This window comes from Monopterus albus, unplaced genomic scaffold (genome assembly GCF_001952655.1).
Source record: "Monopterus albus unplaced genomic scaffold, M_albus_1.0 scaffold228.1, whole genome shotgun sequence".
Lineage (NCBI taxonomy): Eukaryota > Metazoa > Chordata > Actinopteri > Synbranchiformes > Synbranchidae > Monopterus > Monopterus albus.
In genome coordinates, this window is record NW_018128108.1 from 568,133 (window position 1) to 585,504 (window position 17,372).

The 17,372-nt window shown below is 39.4% G+C and overlaps 2 protein-coding genes across 7 annotated transcripts in view; one reads left to right on the forward strand and one right to left on the reverse strand.

The window, feature by feature from the left end:
- sirt3 (sirtuin 3) overlaps positions 1–8,937 on the reverse strand; it is a 14,707-nt gene extending 5,770 nt beyond the window's left edge. The window contains exons 1-9 of one of the 6 annotated variants that reach the window (XM_020619903.1): positions 7,352–7,517; positions 7,223–7,274; positions 6,467–6,646; positions 6,117–6,349; positions 5,931–6,031; positions 5,573–5,734; positions 4,921–5,130; positions 3,946–3,995; positions 7–234 (exon numbers count right to left, since the gene is read on the reverse strand). In XM_020619903.1, coding sequence (XP_020475559.1) covers positions 3,972–3,995; positions 4,921–5,130; positions 5,573–5,734; positions 5,931–6,031; positions 6,117–6,349; positions 6,467–6,646; positions 7,223–7,274; positions 7,352–7,442 — 1,053 coding nt within the window. In that variant the 5' untranslated portion in view covers positions 7,443–7,517 and the 3' untranslated portion in view covers positions 7–234; positions 3,946–3,971. Of the gene's footprint in view, positions 1–6; positions 235–2,767; positions 3,996–4,920; positions 5,131–5,572; positions 5,735–5,930; positions 6,032–6,116; positions 6,350–6,466; positions 6,647–7,222; positions 7,275–7,351; positions 7,518–8,910 lie in introns of those variants that run through there. The other 5 variants (XM_020619905.1, XM_020619904.1, XM_020619908.1 and 2 more) reach the window with 5 other exon arrangements.
- On the forward strand, positions 7,916–14,555 carry psmd13 (proteasome 26S subunit, non-ATPase 13). Its single transcript, XM_020619901.1, has 13 exons — positions 7,916–8,156; positions 9,431–9,509; positions 10,247–10,281; positions 10,394–10,449; positions 10,537–10,580; positions 10,672–10,758; positions 11,427–11,598; positions 11,698–11,777; positions 11,887–12,012; positions 13,380–13,442; positions 13,737–13,817; positions 13,950–14,066; positions 14,287–14,555. Exons 1-13 carry the CDS (start codon positions 8,056–8,058, stop codon positions 14,380–14,382), a joined length of 1,137 nt encoding a protein of 378 aa, XP_020475557.1. The 5' UTR covers positions 7,916–8,055; the 3' UTR covers positions 14,383–14,555.
- Positions 14,556–17,372: the final 2,817 nt, after the last annotated feature.

Sequence of the window (17,372 nt, forward strand, 5' to 3'; positions counted from 1 at the left end):
GGGATCCATTTAGTAGGCTAAACTAAGTCAGTGACACTCAGAGGGGGGTCTCGCCCGGGGAGTAATTCAATGTAGAACCGCCACTGTCTCCAAGTCTCCGGACTCTAATGGAGGGATGAACACCATTCTTCCAAAAGACATTCCCTCAAATGGTGTCTGGATTATGGTTGTGGTGAGCACTGTCCAACACGTTGCTCCAAAATTTAATCAGATCATCTACGCTCTATGAAGTAGCTGTGGGATAAAGATGAAGTTTCTATTATGTACCATCCTGAGCTATCATGTTCACATCATGTCCAAAGAGTCACAGGCTAACAGAGTCAAAGCATAACAGAGTCACTGAGACAAATAGGATCCCGGATTTGATTTTAGATAACTTTCATTGACAAAATGACTAAGCCACAGTTCAGTGTCAATTTTACAATCCCAGTTATGCATGAACAGATTATGAGACATTGAGGCCCTGGGCACAAGCATGTAAACAGCCAGAGAGGCACAAAACAACCACAGATAATGCAGGCACATCTTTGTGTTTCCATTTAGAATTTCTATGTGATCATTTTGCATCTCTTTGTGCTTGTTTTGTGTCTCTCTGTAGACATTTCCTTTGTAGTTTCTTTTGCATCTTGTTACATGTTGTCATTTTCTCATTTTTGTTATTTTTAGTCTCTTTGTATCAATTTTCTATGTATTTGTAGTCATTTTGCATCTCTCTGTAGATCTCTTATGTTTATTTGTACTCAAGACAGTCAGTGACATTTGAAAAACTGCAGCAGCTGAACTTCAGTATTTAGAGGAAGAGAGGGTATCTTGATTCCTGCCTAAAGATTCCTGTCAAGTAGATCCACAATGATCCTCCTCTGGACAGATATTCAAGTTAGTACTACAGCACACAATACAAACTGCACTCCCTCCCAGGAGCCCCCTGACCCCTTGGGCTGCTGGGCCTGTGCCCCATTTGGCCCTGTCATTAATCCACCCATGCTTTTATAAATCAATGTAGTGCAGGTTTTCTGCCTCCCAGAGAGAAGACTGGACTGAGATACATTTATAAATAACCAACATCATTGTTTCTGAATTAAAATGGGATTAAGTCAAGATGGGAAATTTCCACCACCAGGTGAGAAACATACACCCTAAGTAGGCACCCAACTGAGATGTGCAAATTAGACGTTAGGCTCCTCAAAGTGGTAACTTCATGTTAAAAACATGATTTTGTTGTTTCTGACAAAACTAACCACCTGATCACCAGGCACAACTGTGCCTTGTTCCAAAAAACTGAAGTGATCATTTGATCACCTCAATTTTTAGTAGGTCCTCATGCCAACATGACAAAATCATTTAGTGTTAATCAGAGGAAACACAGTATTGCTTTGGTTAAGGCCTGGTTAGTTTCACCACAAGGTTCATTTAGTAACTGATCTAGAGCTTTTAATCATATCATCAGTCTTCACTGTACATTTTTAATTTTCATTTGCTTTAAGGTCTCTTGATTAGGGCATGCTTGACCTCTGACACTGTAATTGATAAAACACTCACTTCAAGACCTCATGACCTTTCAAGTACTTGGTTAAGGTTTAGAAACAACAGTGGTCATGGTAAATAAATAAATAAGTGCAAGCTTATGTTAAGGGTAAAGGAAAATCCAATTTATTACAACTAGGCAGCCTTCATTTCCTCCTTTTCCTGCATGTCAGATGTGTCAGAAATGTTCTTAAAATGGCTGTTACCATGAAAACAGCTGTAATTTACAACCTGAAATACTAGGGCAACAAATGGAAAGTTATAATTTCCTTGTAGCAGATGATACAGTATGTGATAAAATAGACCTTTTCTTGCAACACCCTGTAAACACTGGGGGGAGAAGAAGAGGTGAAAATTGGAACAAGGTGCAAGAACTGGGTTGAAAAAACTGAAGCTGACACTGAATTTAGAAAAACTCACAAAGGAGTCCTAAAAGATCCTGCAAAATGAAGGCTGACTGATAAAAGTGGGTTCAGAAAAATTGTAACTGGCAACACTGAATATGTTTTCATATGCCCCATTAGCCTGGTTTTGATCATATGATGTTTGCATGAAACATGACAAATCAGGTTACTAGAGATACTTCATTGTCATTATACTTGTGTACAATGAAATTAGTCTAACTCTCTCATACATATGCACACCTCATTTGTCAAAACAATTAAAAACAATCACATTAAAACTAAAGAAATTAAACAATGTGACTCCCCTTATCGTATCCACATGTCAAGTTCTGTCATAAATAAATAATTAAGAGCAATCAAGTTCAAACAAAAATGAACACAAAAGCTAAATGTATGCATCAAAACACTGTATGTAGCTACATCTGCTACTATAAGAATGAGGGTGTGACCAGTCGGTGTTCGTATTGCATTTATAACGTGATCTCTGGGCCTGTGGGTGTGATGGCAGACAGCGCCGAGGAAGAAAGAGTTTATCAGTCTGTTGGTGCATGAGAGCAGCGCCCTGTAGCACTGCCCAGGGTGTGCACTTCTGTGCTGATGTTAAATACCCTCTTTCTCAGTCAACTGAAATAGATGCTGTCTAGGTCGAGTATACACTCACTGGCCACTTTATTAGGTACGCCTGTACGCAATTCAGTGCATCACTTCCACCTTAACATCTGTGTTTATCAAGCTCAAAATGTTTCAGTTTTTGCTGAAATTGTATAAATTCTGTTATATGTTTATTATTGAGGTCATAGTTAAAGGTGATGATGTACTGACTACATTATATTTAGAGGTGTGTCTTTATTTTTGTCCTCCCCTGTGACATACATGAGAGGGTCAGAATATCAGGTCAACATTCAAACAGAAATCTTTACAACACTAATGGGTGTTATTTGGCTCCCTCTGTTGGTTACAACCTATTCAAATTAATGTGATGGCACACTTTGATTACTCTTCATTTAAAGGACACATCTGGTGACATTCTGTATTTTTATTTTTGTCAGGCAACTCTCACAAAAACACTAAAACTCACAGTGAATGTATCCTACAAAGAAGTGTTGTGTGTATCCAAATACAGGTATATGTTGATGCTCTGTGCCACAGAGATCCATTGTTGTTCAAAAAAGCTAATCAAAACACATTGATAAGCCACACTGTTCTACTGGGTGACATGTTCCTCCATTACTGTAAACTGTAACTGTAACTTATTTGGACCTTTTTCCACATACACTGTCCTGCTACTCCAAATATTCACTAGAGCACCAAAATGTGAATTAATCCACCACTGAAAATTGTCCCCAAGAAATACACTATTTCCTCCTTGTTTGATTTAAAAATTTGTGTCTGGGAGCTTTTGGAAATACCTGAGTCCTTCTTTTAGCAAAACTATATATTTGTGAGCTGTTTCCATGAACATAAAGGCGGTTGCTGGCTCAAACTAATGAAGTCACTGATGAAGTGCTGTCAGTCTTCCTCTGATATTTATGCATATTAGAGATCAGGGATGCATTCAGGGTTGTGGCAGGAAGGGCATCCGGTGTAAAACACGTGCCAAATTTCAATATGCAAACCGATTCGCTGTGGCGTCCCTTGACAGGAACAGCCGAAAGTGACAGACAGACAGAGAGATCAAGGATGCAATTGCTTTTCTAATGCAAAATTTTGATACGAAATTTCAAGAAACTAGAAGTTAATACATATTTACATTTTCTTTTTGTTGAGACAAAAAAAAACACCACTTTTCCACCACTGTGCATCACTTACCTGTGTTTTAGAAGCATATGACTGAGAAACATTTCTGTTAGCCTGCATTTTCATTATAGCTGTTCCTCTATCTCCTTATTTCTGAGTTTCCATTGACATTACAAATGATCCAAGTATTACCTATCACATGGCCCTCGTTAAAACTGTGCAAAAAAGTCAGCTGGATTTTGTCCTGCAGTTTGAGTTTTAGTAGATAAGTAAGTCAAACCTCCAGCTTGATGTGGTGAAGTGGTCTCAGTCTCCTGTCTTTTTTGTAGCCTGCAGATAAAAATACAAACATAAACTTATCAGTGTGGCTCCTACTTCTGTTTATGAAATTAACTTTAATGAGTTGTGAATTAACTTCACAACAATCTATGACCAAAACCCTTTCAGCTCAGTATTTTGCATGCAGCTGCACCATGCACATCTTTAAAGGAATGGTCTTTTGAGAAAACTGATACCACTCTTATAACTATATGCAAAATGTAAAGCTAGGGTTGCCAACTCTATGTGCCGGACTGTTTTTTTGCTGTGACTAGTTACCAGGTAACCATCAGAGGCTCCAGGAAGTTACTGCACTGAGCCAAGATTTTGCTGCCTTTGGACAAAGCCAAGTTGCTACAATAACTGTAGCTTTTTTTTTTTATTTATTTATTCTTTCAAGCATGTAAAGACAGTCGATATGTCAACACACATAATTTTACACATATCCAACAAATGCTAATCCAATATCAATTTGCTTATACCTAGTACATGCTTGAATGGAGTAGGAAGAAGTCAGACTTATCCAGTCCTACCCCATGACATCATCTTACCATCATTGGTTTGCAAGCAGTATCTCTACAAAAATAATTCTCTTCTACACCACACAAGTAATATACTAAAAAAATTTTTAACAGAGTGTTAACACAAGTATGTTTTGATTTATCCTTAGTGCTTGTGATGCAGTGTCTGCAGCTTACTGTGTATGACCTTGGAGGAAAAGGTGCACTATGTTTGATGACAATAAGTTATGAGATTCCCTGTGGTCAAACATTTGCCCCGATTAATAACAAAAATCTTGGCCTTTTGATTACAGTAAACACGGTCTTTCCATCCTTTTCAGCTTTTAACAAAATATTAACTATCCAAAAGGTCCATGTGAAGGCTGAAGTAGAAAAGTTAGAATGAATGTGTGTTTGCAAACAAAACACACACACACCTTCTCAGCAGCGGCTGACATCAGAGCATCCAGCTCCTGAGTCCAGCCAATGGAGTCAACTAGAGCTTGCACACCACTGACCACATCACCGAGCTGTACGACATCGTGGGGCCGGCGGCTCCAGGCAAACGGCCCCACCAAGTCTCTATTAATGAGCAGACGGGGAACCGAACTACGCACAGCTCCTGACAGACTGGCGAAGGGCTCCACCTGCAGGGCAAAGTGTGAACAGCGGTTTGTAGTTCTACACAAATACTATGGTAACAAATGGAGGGTGTTTGTTACGTATGTACTTGATAGATGAGTCCATTAATTAAATTTCCCTGTTTTTACGTCAGATACCTCTTTAAACAACTAAGACTTTACTAAACATTACTGCAACTGTCTTGATATGCTGTCAATTACAGTTCTTAGAAAGAAAGAAAATTGGAATCAGCAGGTCAGACTTTTAAAAAATCTGAAATCCGAATCGGCCCAAAAAATTGCAATCGTTGCATCTCTAATGCAAAGTACAGTTTCCATGTTTGTTCTGTCCCACCCTGTCCAGTGATGCACGGTCCTGCCTCATGTTACCTCTCATCGTGACACTGTTTCAGTTGGAAATGAATCAGATTACTCAGACATGGTGTGGTATGAAGATGGTGATGCTCACCTCCAGTGAAGTGCCCATGATGATCAGGAGGTCTGCCAGTGGGAAATCTGTGAAGTATTTGAAGAAGTGCCGTGGAAGCTCCTCCCCAAAAAACACAATGTCAGGCTTTACCACGCCCTTACAGGTGGGACACTTAGGGACTGTCCCACTCATTACTTCTGGCTGATGAGGCATGGAAACAAGATGTGTTGAGTCTTAAGTGATAAGCTCATTTTATCTAGCTATTATTCACAATTCCTTAAGGTATTCGATTAACACTGGTATATGGTCTTTTTAAAATGCAAGAAAATACTTTAATAAATTTGCAAAAGATTCAAAAACATGTTTCCACTTTAGCAGCGTTTGGGTTATAACTCACTCGTAGGTCCTTGCCCTCATATTTCCGCAGGCAGACAGTGCAGGTGGCAGTGGCAAATGTGCCGTGGGCCTCCACCAGTATCTCAGGAGGAATCCCTGCCACTTAATACAGACACACACACACAAAAATAAGCATTACTGACTGCACAATGCATAGTAATTTTGAAAAAACAAATACAGTACATACATCTTTCCAGCCCGTCAATGTTCTGTGTGTACATCCTGAGAAGCTGACCCTTCTTGTGAAGAAGACGTACAAAGTAGTGTGTCAGATTGGGCTGGTAGTTTCCTGGATACAACTCTTTGGCCAGGGCAAAGAAGGGGTTAGGGTTTTGGTGGAAAAAGTCTATCTCAAATATGGCCTCAGCATAGGGCAAGTCATACTGCTGCAGGTTGTCATAGAGACCACTGCCTGGGGACCTGTGAGGGAGCAAATACTCATCTGCTGACAGACCCCAAAATACACCTCACATGCCTGCAGCACATTTGTAGAAATACTACAACACTGAGACAGCAAACCACATCAAAGCATTTTACCTGAAATCTGGTATGCCACTGGGCGTGCTGATCCCAGCCCCAGCCATCACCACCACCCTCTTATAATGCTGCTCTCTGATGTTTCTTGCAATGTCCTTCAGGGTCTGCTGCTCTACAGCTGCACCGCCACCATGGGAGAAGAGCCCTCGGGTCCCATCACAACAGGGATAGTTTGTTTTTCTGTGAAGGAGCAAAACAAGGATTAAGGGACTCAACAACTCCACTCATATTTTTAGGCAGCCTCTAAGTTAAATCAAACTTTGTTCATCATACTTACATCACATATCCTGTATCTTATTGTTGCAGTGCACCACTGATGTTATATCAGGTCTAATGCTTTATTTACTTACTCATTTACAAATGCTAAGTGCACTTGTAATTACAGTTGCACCAATTAGTCAGTTAATCAATGGAATCAAGAAAGCTTCTCTGGTTTCAGGTTGTCAATTAGGCTATTAAGCAATTATGAAAATAGTTAACAATTAACTTCCTATTGCTAGAAAGATTGATAAATAGTTGTAAGCTCTCACTGATTTAAAGAAAATCCAAAAATGCAATAATATGGAGTGTTGGGTCCATTAAAAATCTGCTCGAACCTGCTTGTAAAAATGCACTCCTGCTCTTACGCAGCTGTAGAGACAACTTAGGTTTACCTAGGCTGTTTTATTTATGATCCTGAATGCACGTATAGCTCTTATGTGTGCGGTGTGATTCTCAAACCTGCACCCACAGAGCAGTGGTGCAATGGAGAAGTACCTGCACACAGCTGCTGCACCTTCACCAGAACACCAGCTGCTTTGACCAAAACCTATAAAAACAAGATGTGTCACATTTACAACCATAAATACTATTACTGTCGCAGCACTGTCTTGCTTGTTTACTAACCGTTCGCATAAAGCGCCCGGCTTGTTCTTAAACACAGACTGCGATATAAACAACAAAGTTTGGCAGGTGAGGAGCTCACTAAATAAGCCATAATAAAGTCTATAAGAGAGACGAAATCTACTTTCAATATCCTCAGCTATGGCTAACATTAGCAACGCATCCTACATTTCCCATCAACCCAAACAGAGCAGGCGTGTGCTGCATTCATCACATTTTAAAAATCGTAATTATGATTTGCAGACGTGTCAACAAAATGTTGGCAGAATATTTACACCCACCACTGGATGTTATATAAAAAAATTAATTATCTCTAATGCATTATGTGAAACTCGTGCTGCCCACGTTTGTATATGCTTTCATTTGATATCTTAACAAAATGTTGCAAATAAATAAGACAACAAAGACAAATATACACACAGACGTGTTTATATCTACGGTATGTCCGGTGTGACTACAATGTTAGCACCAGGGCTAACCACCTTTTACTAATGCGGTAACACTCCCAACTTGCAACTACGTGTGTTTACATGTTGTTCTTATTCTTCAAATAGAGCGTGAACGCAGCAATGACTCATTCATTTCCCATCATTCTTTGTGTCTTGAAGCTACCTAGCACTACACTACGACACGCTACTTGACTTTAGCTGAGGGGTTAACATAATTTGTCTATCCAGAGTAAAACTTTATCTTGGTTTACTGCAACCATGAAAGATGTTAGCGGGTACCTCAAACAGCAGCAGAGCAACAGCTCCACCCCAGAGATGGCGGCGGAGTGGCACACATTGGAGGATTTGTACAACAAAAGGTGCAACGCAGATAGTTAAATGTTCATAGGCTTTGCTAACTCTAGGCTAGCTAACGTTAGCTAGCTCATTCATTGGAAGTGTACGCTGAGTCATGTACGGAGCTAACGCTAGCTGCTTGTGTGGCTAAGGTTAGCAGCAAGTTTTGTTTTTTTTCTATCAAGTCAGAGCTGAAGGTTGGCTACTAATATTATTTTGTTGAACATATAACACGAGTCACGCTAGGCAATTATCATTTAAGTGGGTTGTAGCTTTGAGCCCAACACCAAAAGTTTAGGGCAATTAATACAAATTTTATCGGTCTGCCGCAAGTTGTTCTAGCTGTTAGCATCTAATTTAGATGGCTGAAAAAAAACTTAGAAAAATCAATTGGACTAGGTTTTTAGGTCGAAGGTCACCTCTCATCCAAGAGGCTTCATCAGTTCTAATTTAGATGGGTTTAATAGTTATGGTCACTGCACCGTTAGAAGTAGCCAAGTAGTGGATGTAAGTGTAATTAGTGCTGTTCCGTAACGTTAAGTACACATCATAATGTGATTAACTGATCATACAAAGAAGTTAGGTGTGAAAGTCTGCCTCGTAAAACTCAAATGACTGTCATTACTTATCTGCGTTAGTGGAAAATGGTTACTTGACAAACACCCTTAAAATCCAGGTAATGAACAGCTGTAGGACCTTTCCACGTTTTGTTACGGCATTGATAGACTGGTAGGTAGACACTTTATGAAAATAAAAAAAATGTAGGCATTCATTAACCTCTTGAGTATAGATGATACACACTGATTTCTGTCCATCAGGCAACTCTGTGACAACGAGGTCTTAATCAAGGGTTTCATGTACATGAATCAATTACTCAGTAGCTATCAATCAACATTGCTCATCATTTGTGTTTCAGTTTAAGATGAATGGAGAATGTATGTGTAATCACAGTGTGACTTAAACTCACTTATAATTTTTAATGACATGTTACATTTTGTTATTGATGTTGTCTTTATGCACATGTAGCAAAAGAGGTTTGTTTATAGTCACGTCATTGGGATGTTCACATGTAAGCTTCTAAGATGTAACTTAAAGTCACTTGTCACCTGTATATTAAAGCTTTGAATGCTCACTCAGTTGATTTCCTTGCAAAAGCTACAGCATTTCTGTGGAACATGTGATTGTCTTCATGATGTACTGTAGTTTTAGGCCAGTGACTGCAGTGATGCATTGTAATTCAGATGAATTGGTGATGATCACCGACACTGTATGAAGCTGGCTGTGTTTATATTGACAGGTTGTGGCATCAGTTGACTCTGAAGCTGACAGACTTTGTTAAAGATCCCCACTTCAAAACAGGAGATGGCCTTATACAGGTATATGTGCCACAGCTGCAAGCTATTCCATACTTGTGCGACTTTTGATGTGTGATGATACAACCAGCTTCAAAAAAGCACAGATTTTTATGTGTTGCTATAACCTAGCATGTTCTAACTTGTTTCCGATATATAAAGCTGTTGATTGCTTATTTTTATATAACTCTCAGAAGGGATTTAAATGTCACTGGATTGTGTTTTCTTCCTTTGAGGACTGAAAAACTGTTTGCACCAGTCAGAACAGGGAATGGCCACAACAGTTTGTATTTCATGCTGTACCTCATCAAGCAGACAGTCATCAACATTTAAACTCAGAGATGCTTTTTATCTACTGTTGTTTGCAATCAGAATGTGAAAATGTGTCTGGACATGGTATTCACAAGGGTACTTAATCCTAGACATGACAACATCACATGTTAGGAATCTAGATGATATACAACAAATGGTTATCCATCCATATATCTAGTATCTATACTGCTTATCATGTAGAGGGTCATGGGGGCTGGAGCTAATCCCAGCTGACACTGGGCGAGAGGCGGGTACACCGTGAACAGATGGCCAGTCTATCACAAAAAATAAGATTTACATAAAACACAAAGCAAATACTCGCTATAAATGACTAACTTCATGAGTATATCATGGCATAGTCCAAAAGGATTGGAGGTCATTGTGGAGAATTTATTTCCAATGAGATGAATATTAAACATGTGCTTTGACAATTCCTATTTTTCTTACAGCTCTATGAAAATTTCCTCTGTGACTTTGAACACAGGTGAGGTAAAATTGCTCATTTCCATGTATTAGTAATAGTTACAGTAATGTGCACTATCTACAGCTTGTTAGCCAGTATTGATGGTCATTTCTTATTTCTGTTCACTTAACAGAATCAATCCTCTGTCCCTTGTGGAGATTATACTGTGTGTTGCCAGACAGATGCCAGGTAGATGATGAGATGGAGTAGAGAACATGTCTGTGCAGAATATACCTTGTCTGACTGTTTAAGAAAGTGTTTTCTGTTTATTTTTAGATCCTAAAGATGCCATCACCTTTCTTGAGAAGACAAAGGAAAAAGTAAGCTGATTGATGCCAGCACTATAGGCTCTGAAACATAAGCTTTCTAAACTCTTATGACTAATCTTTAATATGCGTGTGTCTAAACCAGGTGAAAAGTAACGAAGAAGCCATCATTCTCTGTAAGACCTCTATTGGCAGTCTTAAACTGGAGATCAGTGATCTTCCTGCCACAAAGGTAAAAGCTCCTAAAATCGCAACTTCTTCCTCTTTACAAGCTGCTGACGCACAGCGTGCCTCACACCTCGTTCAGATATAACACATGGCACATTTTTAACATCAAGCTGCTAATAATGTTCACAAATGATGTGTTGGCAAAGCAGTGACAAAACCAACAGCTGTTACACAAATTAGTAGTGTATTATATCTCTCTCACAGGTGTGTAATTCCTTTTCTCACTGAAACAACTTGTTGCAGCAAAAGAAAAGAACATACCCTGTAGAGCAGGTGTCTCCTGCAGGGCTGTTTAGATATAAAGGTTTTATAATTGGAGGAAAAGAAAGTATGTGTATCACATGTGTACTATGTGTTGACAGAAACCCCAAGCTTAGAGTAAAGCTTATATTGATGCATACGTAATAAAAACTGTCCTTGAACATTTCTAAGTAGCGACTTCTCCTGAAAAAAGCAACATGTGGCATACCTTACTAATGCATGCTATGACTATACTTGAAGCATGTAAATAAACGTAGTAAAAACTAATCAACTCTCTCATAGTGCAAAGGTTTCAAAGATCTGAGTAGTTTGAAATGAACAAATATAGGCTGCCAATGATGCCCAGATATTATGGTGTAGTTCTGAATGCAAATGGTGGAGATCAGCATGTATGTCCTTTTTGTCTTACAGAAACTCATTGAAGAAGTTGAGGAAATGTTGAACAACTTGCCTGGGGTGACGTCAGTCCACGACAGGTTTTATGACCTCTCTAGCAAATACTATCGTATCATTGGGAACCATGCCTCCTACTACAAGGATGCTCTGCGCTACCTTGGATGTGTGGACATTAAAGACCTTCCAGGTGAGCAGAGGGCATGATGGGAAACAAATTCGAGTTGATGAAGCATAGTGCATTGAACGTAGCGGCTTTATAATGGATTGTTGGTTGTTAACTCCACAGAAACAGAGAAGCAGGAGAGGGCGTTCACACTCGGACTGGCTGGGCTCTTAGGGGAAGGAGTTTACAACTTTGGAGAGCTGGTGGGATTCTCATTGAACATGTTTATCTCCATGTTGTTTATCGCTGCTGGTCAGCATTTCAGTTGAAGCTCAGCATGGTAATGACCATGTCTGCTGTTTGGCTTTGCAGCTGATGCATCCTGTGCTGGAGTCTCTGAGGAATACGGACAAACAGTGGCTCATTGATACACTATATGCCTTCAATGGAGGCAATGTTGAGAAATTCCAGGGCTTCAAGTCTGCGTGGGGCCAACAGGTGATTCACATTCCTCTAACTGTCTTAACATACTGTATACTGAGACAGAGCTCATCTGTGTGCATCACCTCTGGTTAGCATGTATCCAGTGAGGTCAAGTCTGCCAGTGTGGTTGCTGGTTGTTTGTTTGTCTATTTGTTATGTTTTGCTGGTGTGTGTTTTGGTTGGTTCGTTCACAGCATAACTCAAAAAGTAATGAATCAATATTGATGAAATTTCTTGGAGCGATGGGGTACAGCCTACAGAATAATCCATTAGACCTTGGGGCTGATCTGAATCATCATCCAGATCCAGGAATTTTCTTTTTAAAAGATTGTTCACCATTGTGAGATAGGGCCAATTTCACTATTTTTGCTTCTAACACTATACATCGTGCCTAAAGTGCTTGGATTTCGTAAAATCTACAACATACCAAAGGGTGATCTGGATCCAAGTAATATTCCGGATCTGCTGGCCCAGAATGTTCACATTTATAGGACTTATGGAAAACCTACTGTGAGAGAGCAATGCTACATACTTGCATAAAATCAAATTCTACCTGAAATTCAGTTGACTCGGTGTCTCCAGATTAGACACATCTTCAGAAGTTACTGAGCTAGATCCTAAACGGACTCCATTACTGAAATACATTATTAATGTAAGTTATTCATTAATTGAATAACTTTCAAACTAACAATGATATCAATGATTCCAAATACTAGGGGAAGGCTTTCATGGTTAAGGAATCATTATGAGGGTCAAACTGTCTTGGGAATGTTGCTGTTAGGTGTAAGGGCATTATGGGGACGGTGATATGCTTTGGTGGAGGTTTATGCTCTTTGAGTGATGTCTAGTTGGATATGGGAAGATGAATAGAAAATTCATACATTTGACAGGTCTGAGTCACAGCAGCCTCATAAACTGTGGTGTTTGGCAAAGACTAATTATGCATGTAACAGATTAGTGGCTCATATAAGTGATTGTCTGTGTTAGTATGTTGTACTTAAAATAACCTTTTTTCTGCGTGTTTTAACATCTGGTCTTCCACAACTTACTTAAATTCATTAATCAAATCTGTCTCAACTTTTAGCACAGATGTACCCCTTTACTGTGAAAAGGTACAAATGCAGAGATCAGTCTTGGGATTTTAGCAATCTGTGTAAGATCTTTTACCAAAAAAAAATATCACAGTATATCAGAAAATATATTTTTCCCCCACCCTAAAAGTTAAACTAATTAAATTGTACCATTCTACGTAGCTTCAAACAGTGACACCTCTGAGGGCACTTGTGATTCAGCTTTCAGTAAAACAGAACACATGCGTCAAAATCTTTCACTCTCATTGTTATTTGGGAACTGTTTGATTTATGTTTATGTTTTGGTTCTAGCCTGACCTCGCAGCACATGAAGCTAAACTGATGCAGAAGATCCAGCTGCTCTGTGTGATGGAGGTAAGACACCACCTTTATGTAGTAACTTCTCATGTGTAATTTAATTTATGTTCTCTCAAAACGAGAGCTTTGACTGAGTCGTGCACAGCAGCACAGAAAATGGCTGTCACCACAATCGGTGTATGTGATGGAAGAGTTGACATAAATCTATACAGTCGTAGTGTTAATCTACTTAAACATGCAGATTTGTGCTGTTTACCAGCTGCAGATCATCTTTACAGGTGTCCAAAATGTAGTTTTTCAGTTTTAAAACCAGTCTGTGAAATCATTTAAAATGTCTGTTTTGCCTTCCAGATGACTTTCACTCGCCCTGCGAACCACAGACAGCTGACCTTCGCCGAGATCGCTCAGAGTGCCAAAATCCCTGTTAATGAGGTCAGCTGGATGAGACGTGTATTTAATCACTTCAGCTTTGTCAGCATGATAAAGCATTTATTGGTGAGGAAAACTGTAGAGACCTGATGGCTTGAAGTAATTTCTGTTGCTCTGTGTGTTTGTCTCCTGCAGGTGGAGCTTCTGGTGATGAAGGCTCTGTCTGTGGGCCTTATCAGAGGCAACATTGATGAGGTGGACCAGAAGGTGCAGATGACCTGGGTGCAGCCCAGGGTGCTGGACCTGCAGCAGGTCAGTACTCATTGTGTTCATATGATTTGGAACAGATTAATACTAGCATTTCCTTTTTTTTTTTTTTGCCCCATCCTTCTTTTTTTAACCTGTGGTAACTGGCCAAATGTAGAGCATGCATGCAACCAGTAAACACCTTATAAAGCTACAGTAGAGTCTGATCACAGAAAATGTATCATTGGAACACAAGGCAATATTTACCTGTTGGACACTGTTTCAGATCAAAGGTATGAAGGAGCAGCTGGACTTCTGGTGTGGTGATGTAAAGAACATGGCCATGCTGGTGGAGCAGCAGGCCCACGACATCCTCACCTAAACGCGTTTTAGTTTACAGATGGAAAACCTCACCTATTCCCTCAGATTTGTTTTGTAGTGCTTTTCGTACAATTGGATGTTCATTCTTCTGTTACTGTCACTGTTAATTACCAAACTGTAAATTACACTGTGGTATTTTACCAATAAACAGCTTGTTGTAACATCTTCACCATATGTACTGAAAATATTGTCTAAATCATTATTTGAAAAAACTTGCTGCTGGGATAAAACTCTAGGTTGTAAATTAAGATTTGTTATTGTTTTAATTCCTTAGGTGAATGTCCATCACTGGACCTTTAAGTAGTCGAATGATTTTTAAAATCTGAGGGTTGTTTTCAGTTCTGTTTGCCCTTTTATACTGCTGTAGTAGCTAGTTATGCAGATAGTTTTGGTAACATGCGTTGTGTGTAAGGAGGCTCCTGCAACAGCTAAATGAATGCTAAGTGCTAATATGATATCTTTGGGTATTGTCAGCAGGGCAGAATGATTCTACAGTAATTACATATTACTGGCATGCTGTTTTTACACTTGGTACTTTTTTGTTTTGAGTTCTTTGTATTTAACACTTATCTTCACCTTATACATTGGAGCCTGTGGTATAAGCAGACTTCTCACAGTTTATCTTTGAGTCCAAGTGGACACCAAATTTGAAGAAATTCCCTCAAGGTGTTCCTGAGATGTCACATTCAAAAGAGTTGGTTGTATGGATGGACAACCCGAAAACGTAATGAGTCTGGTTGCAGCTATTGCTGACATGGAGGCATAGAAAGTACAGTGGATGGGAATCGGCTTGTACCATGGATCTAAAAAAGGTAAATCGCTATGACATATTACATGTAAATGTGCTCTGGGAGTTTTAACAACACATTACTGTGGCAGATGACTTTAGTAGTAACTGGCTCAGCCATTAACAGGTCAGTGTGACACGTTTTCACTCACTTTAACAAGTTTATAAATTAACTGACCTGTTACCTGCATATGTATACATCATTAAGATCTACACCAGCTGGGATTGGTTCCAGCCACCTGCGACCCTGTTCGGGACTAAGCGGTATAGAAAACGAGATGAGATCTACACCAATCAGCCATAACATTAGGACCACTGACGGGTGACGTGAATAACACTGATTATCTTGTTACAGTGGCTCCTCTGTGTGTGGGGTATATAAGGCAGCAAGTGAACATTCAGTCCTCGAAGTTTAAGTGGTGGAAGCAGGAAAAACAGGCAAGTGTAAGGATCTGAGTGACTTTGACAAGGTCCAAACTGATGGCTAGACGACTGGGTCAGAGCATCACTATCTCTAACTTGACCTCATGGCACGGTTTTCAGATGCAGGGTCAGCCTGTATCTCTGATTATCTAATCTCTTCACTGATCATATATGTGAGTTGCTCTTAAAAGAGACTTTACACTCAGTTGTGATTAGGTGGAAGTCACTTGATAAACATGTCTTACTGCTCACTCTCAGACAACTTATTAAATCCTCCGTTGGTACTTCTGACATTTCCTGGTGTGATGTGACAGTGTTTCTTGGCGATGTGTGCATTCATGCTTGCTTGAATGTTGTTTGTGAGGCCTTTAAGTTATTTATCATAGTCATTTGTCTTCATACTCCTTCAAGTATAAAAGAAAAGCTAGTGAGCAAGAACAAAGATCGTGATGAACTGTGTGCAGACAGCAGCTCATTAAATTTTTCCACTGCTTTCTCTGCTGTCACACTCACTTCCAGCTAGTATTCTTTCCAAGGTGCAAGTGACAAATTTCCTGCTTAAACACAAACTTGAAAATGCCTCAACACATATACTGATTATTGTAAATGTTTGAAGTGCACCAAATGAGGGATCACGACACATTTTATAAAGTACATCATCTTGAGAGAGAGAGAGAGAGGAGGAAGCGTGAATTCACTTCTGTGTGATTTTCAAGTCTCAATGTTTTGGCTTTCTCTTTTCTTCAATTAAAATCTAAAAGAATCAACAGACTGCTCATGAAAAAAATTAAGCTGACAGAACATTTTAATAGTCACTTCACACAGAGGCTCAGTTGCAGGGACCCCTCTGGCCCCCATGGCCACTGGATATGGCTTTATAAAAGTAGTGTTAACAAGGCAGTAATTGACTATATATTTTTAAGAAGGGATGGATTTTTTTGTTTGTTTTTATGCTCTCATGCAGATGTGCAGGATGTGAAAGCAACATCAAGAGATAAAGGTGCCACTTACTGTGATTATGATTAAACTTACCATGATATACTGTAGTATTTTGCCATATTTATATTAGTGTTTCAATGAGAACTTTGTGTTTACTGTCCTCACTGTGTCTGCCTGTTTGAATTATGTCTTGTTCTCTATTGTTGGACCATTCAACCATAACCATTGCACTTATAGCCAGACCCTCAACAATGTAACGCACTGGTTCCAATTAGCAGAGACTTTGAAAACAAGTAAGGTCTTCTGACATTACTTAAATCCCAACAGAATTGCAGGAGGCACAAAACACATCTATCTCTGAGGCATTTATCAGACTCTGATCTGCTCACTGAAATGTGCAACAGAAGTGCAGAGAGTGGAGATACCAGCATCAAACACCGAAAACGCTTAATATGAATAATTATGTTTCAATTCTTCATATTAAGCGTTTTCAGTGTCTATCTTACATCATTTTTTAAATGCCTCCATACCAGAGATAGCCACATTATGTTTTCAGGTTGTCTGCCTGCCCGTCCATGTGATTCTTGTGAATACAATGTCTCAGGAAGACCCTGAGGGAATTTCTTCAAATTTGACACAAATGTCCACTTGGACTCAAAAATGAACTGACTATGTTTTGGTGGTCAAAGATCAGAGCTCAGTGACCTCACTTCTGTCCCATACCCACGAATTTGACTGGTTGGCGGAGGCGTACAACCATGAAGCAGTAATTAGGACATTATTTCTGGCTCTTTTCAGTTATTTTATTGATTCCTTGTTTGCCCTCACTGTTGATATAAAAA

Coding starts and splice junctions, on each gene's coding strand:
- psmd13 (XM_020619901.1), top strand. CDS start 8,056: ATGAAAGATGTTAGCGGGTACCTCAAACAGCAGCAGAGCAACAGCTCC. Junction 8,157..9,430: donor GAGGATTTGTACAACAAAAG/GTGCAACGCAGA, acceptor TTATATTGACAG/GTTGTGGCATCAGTTGACTC. Junction 11,599..11,697: donor GGACATTAAAGACCTTCCAG/GTGAGCAGAGGG, acceptor TTAACTCCACAG/AAACAGAGAAGCAGGAGAGG.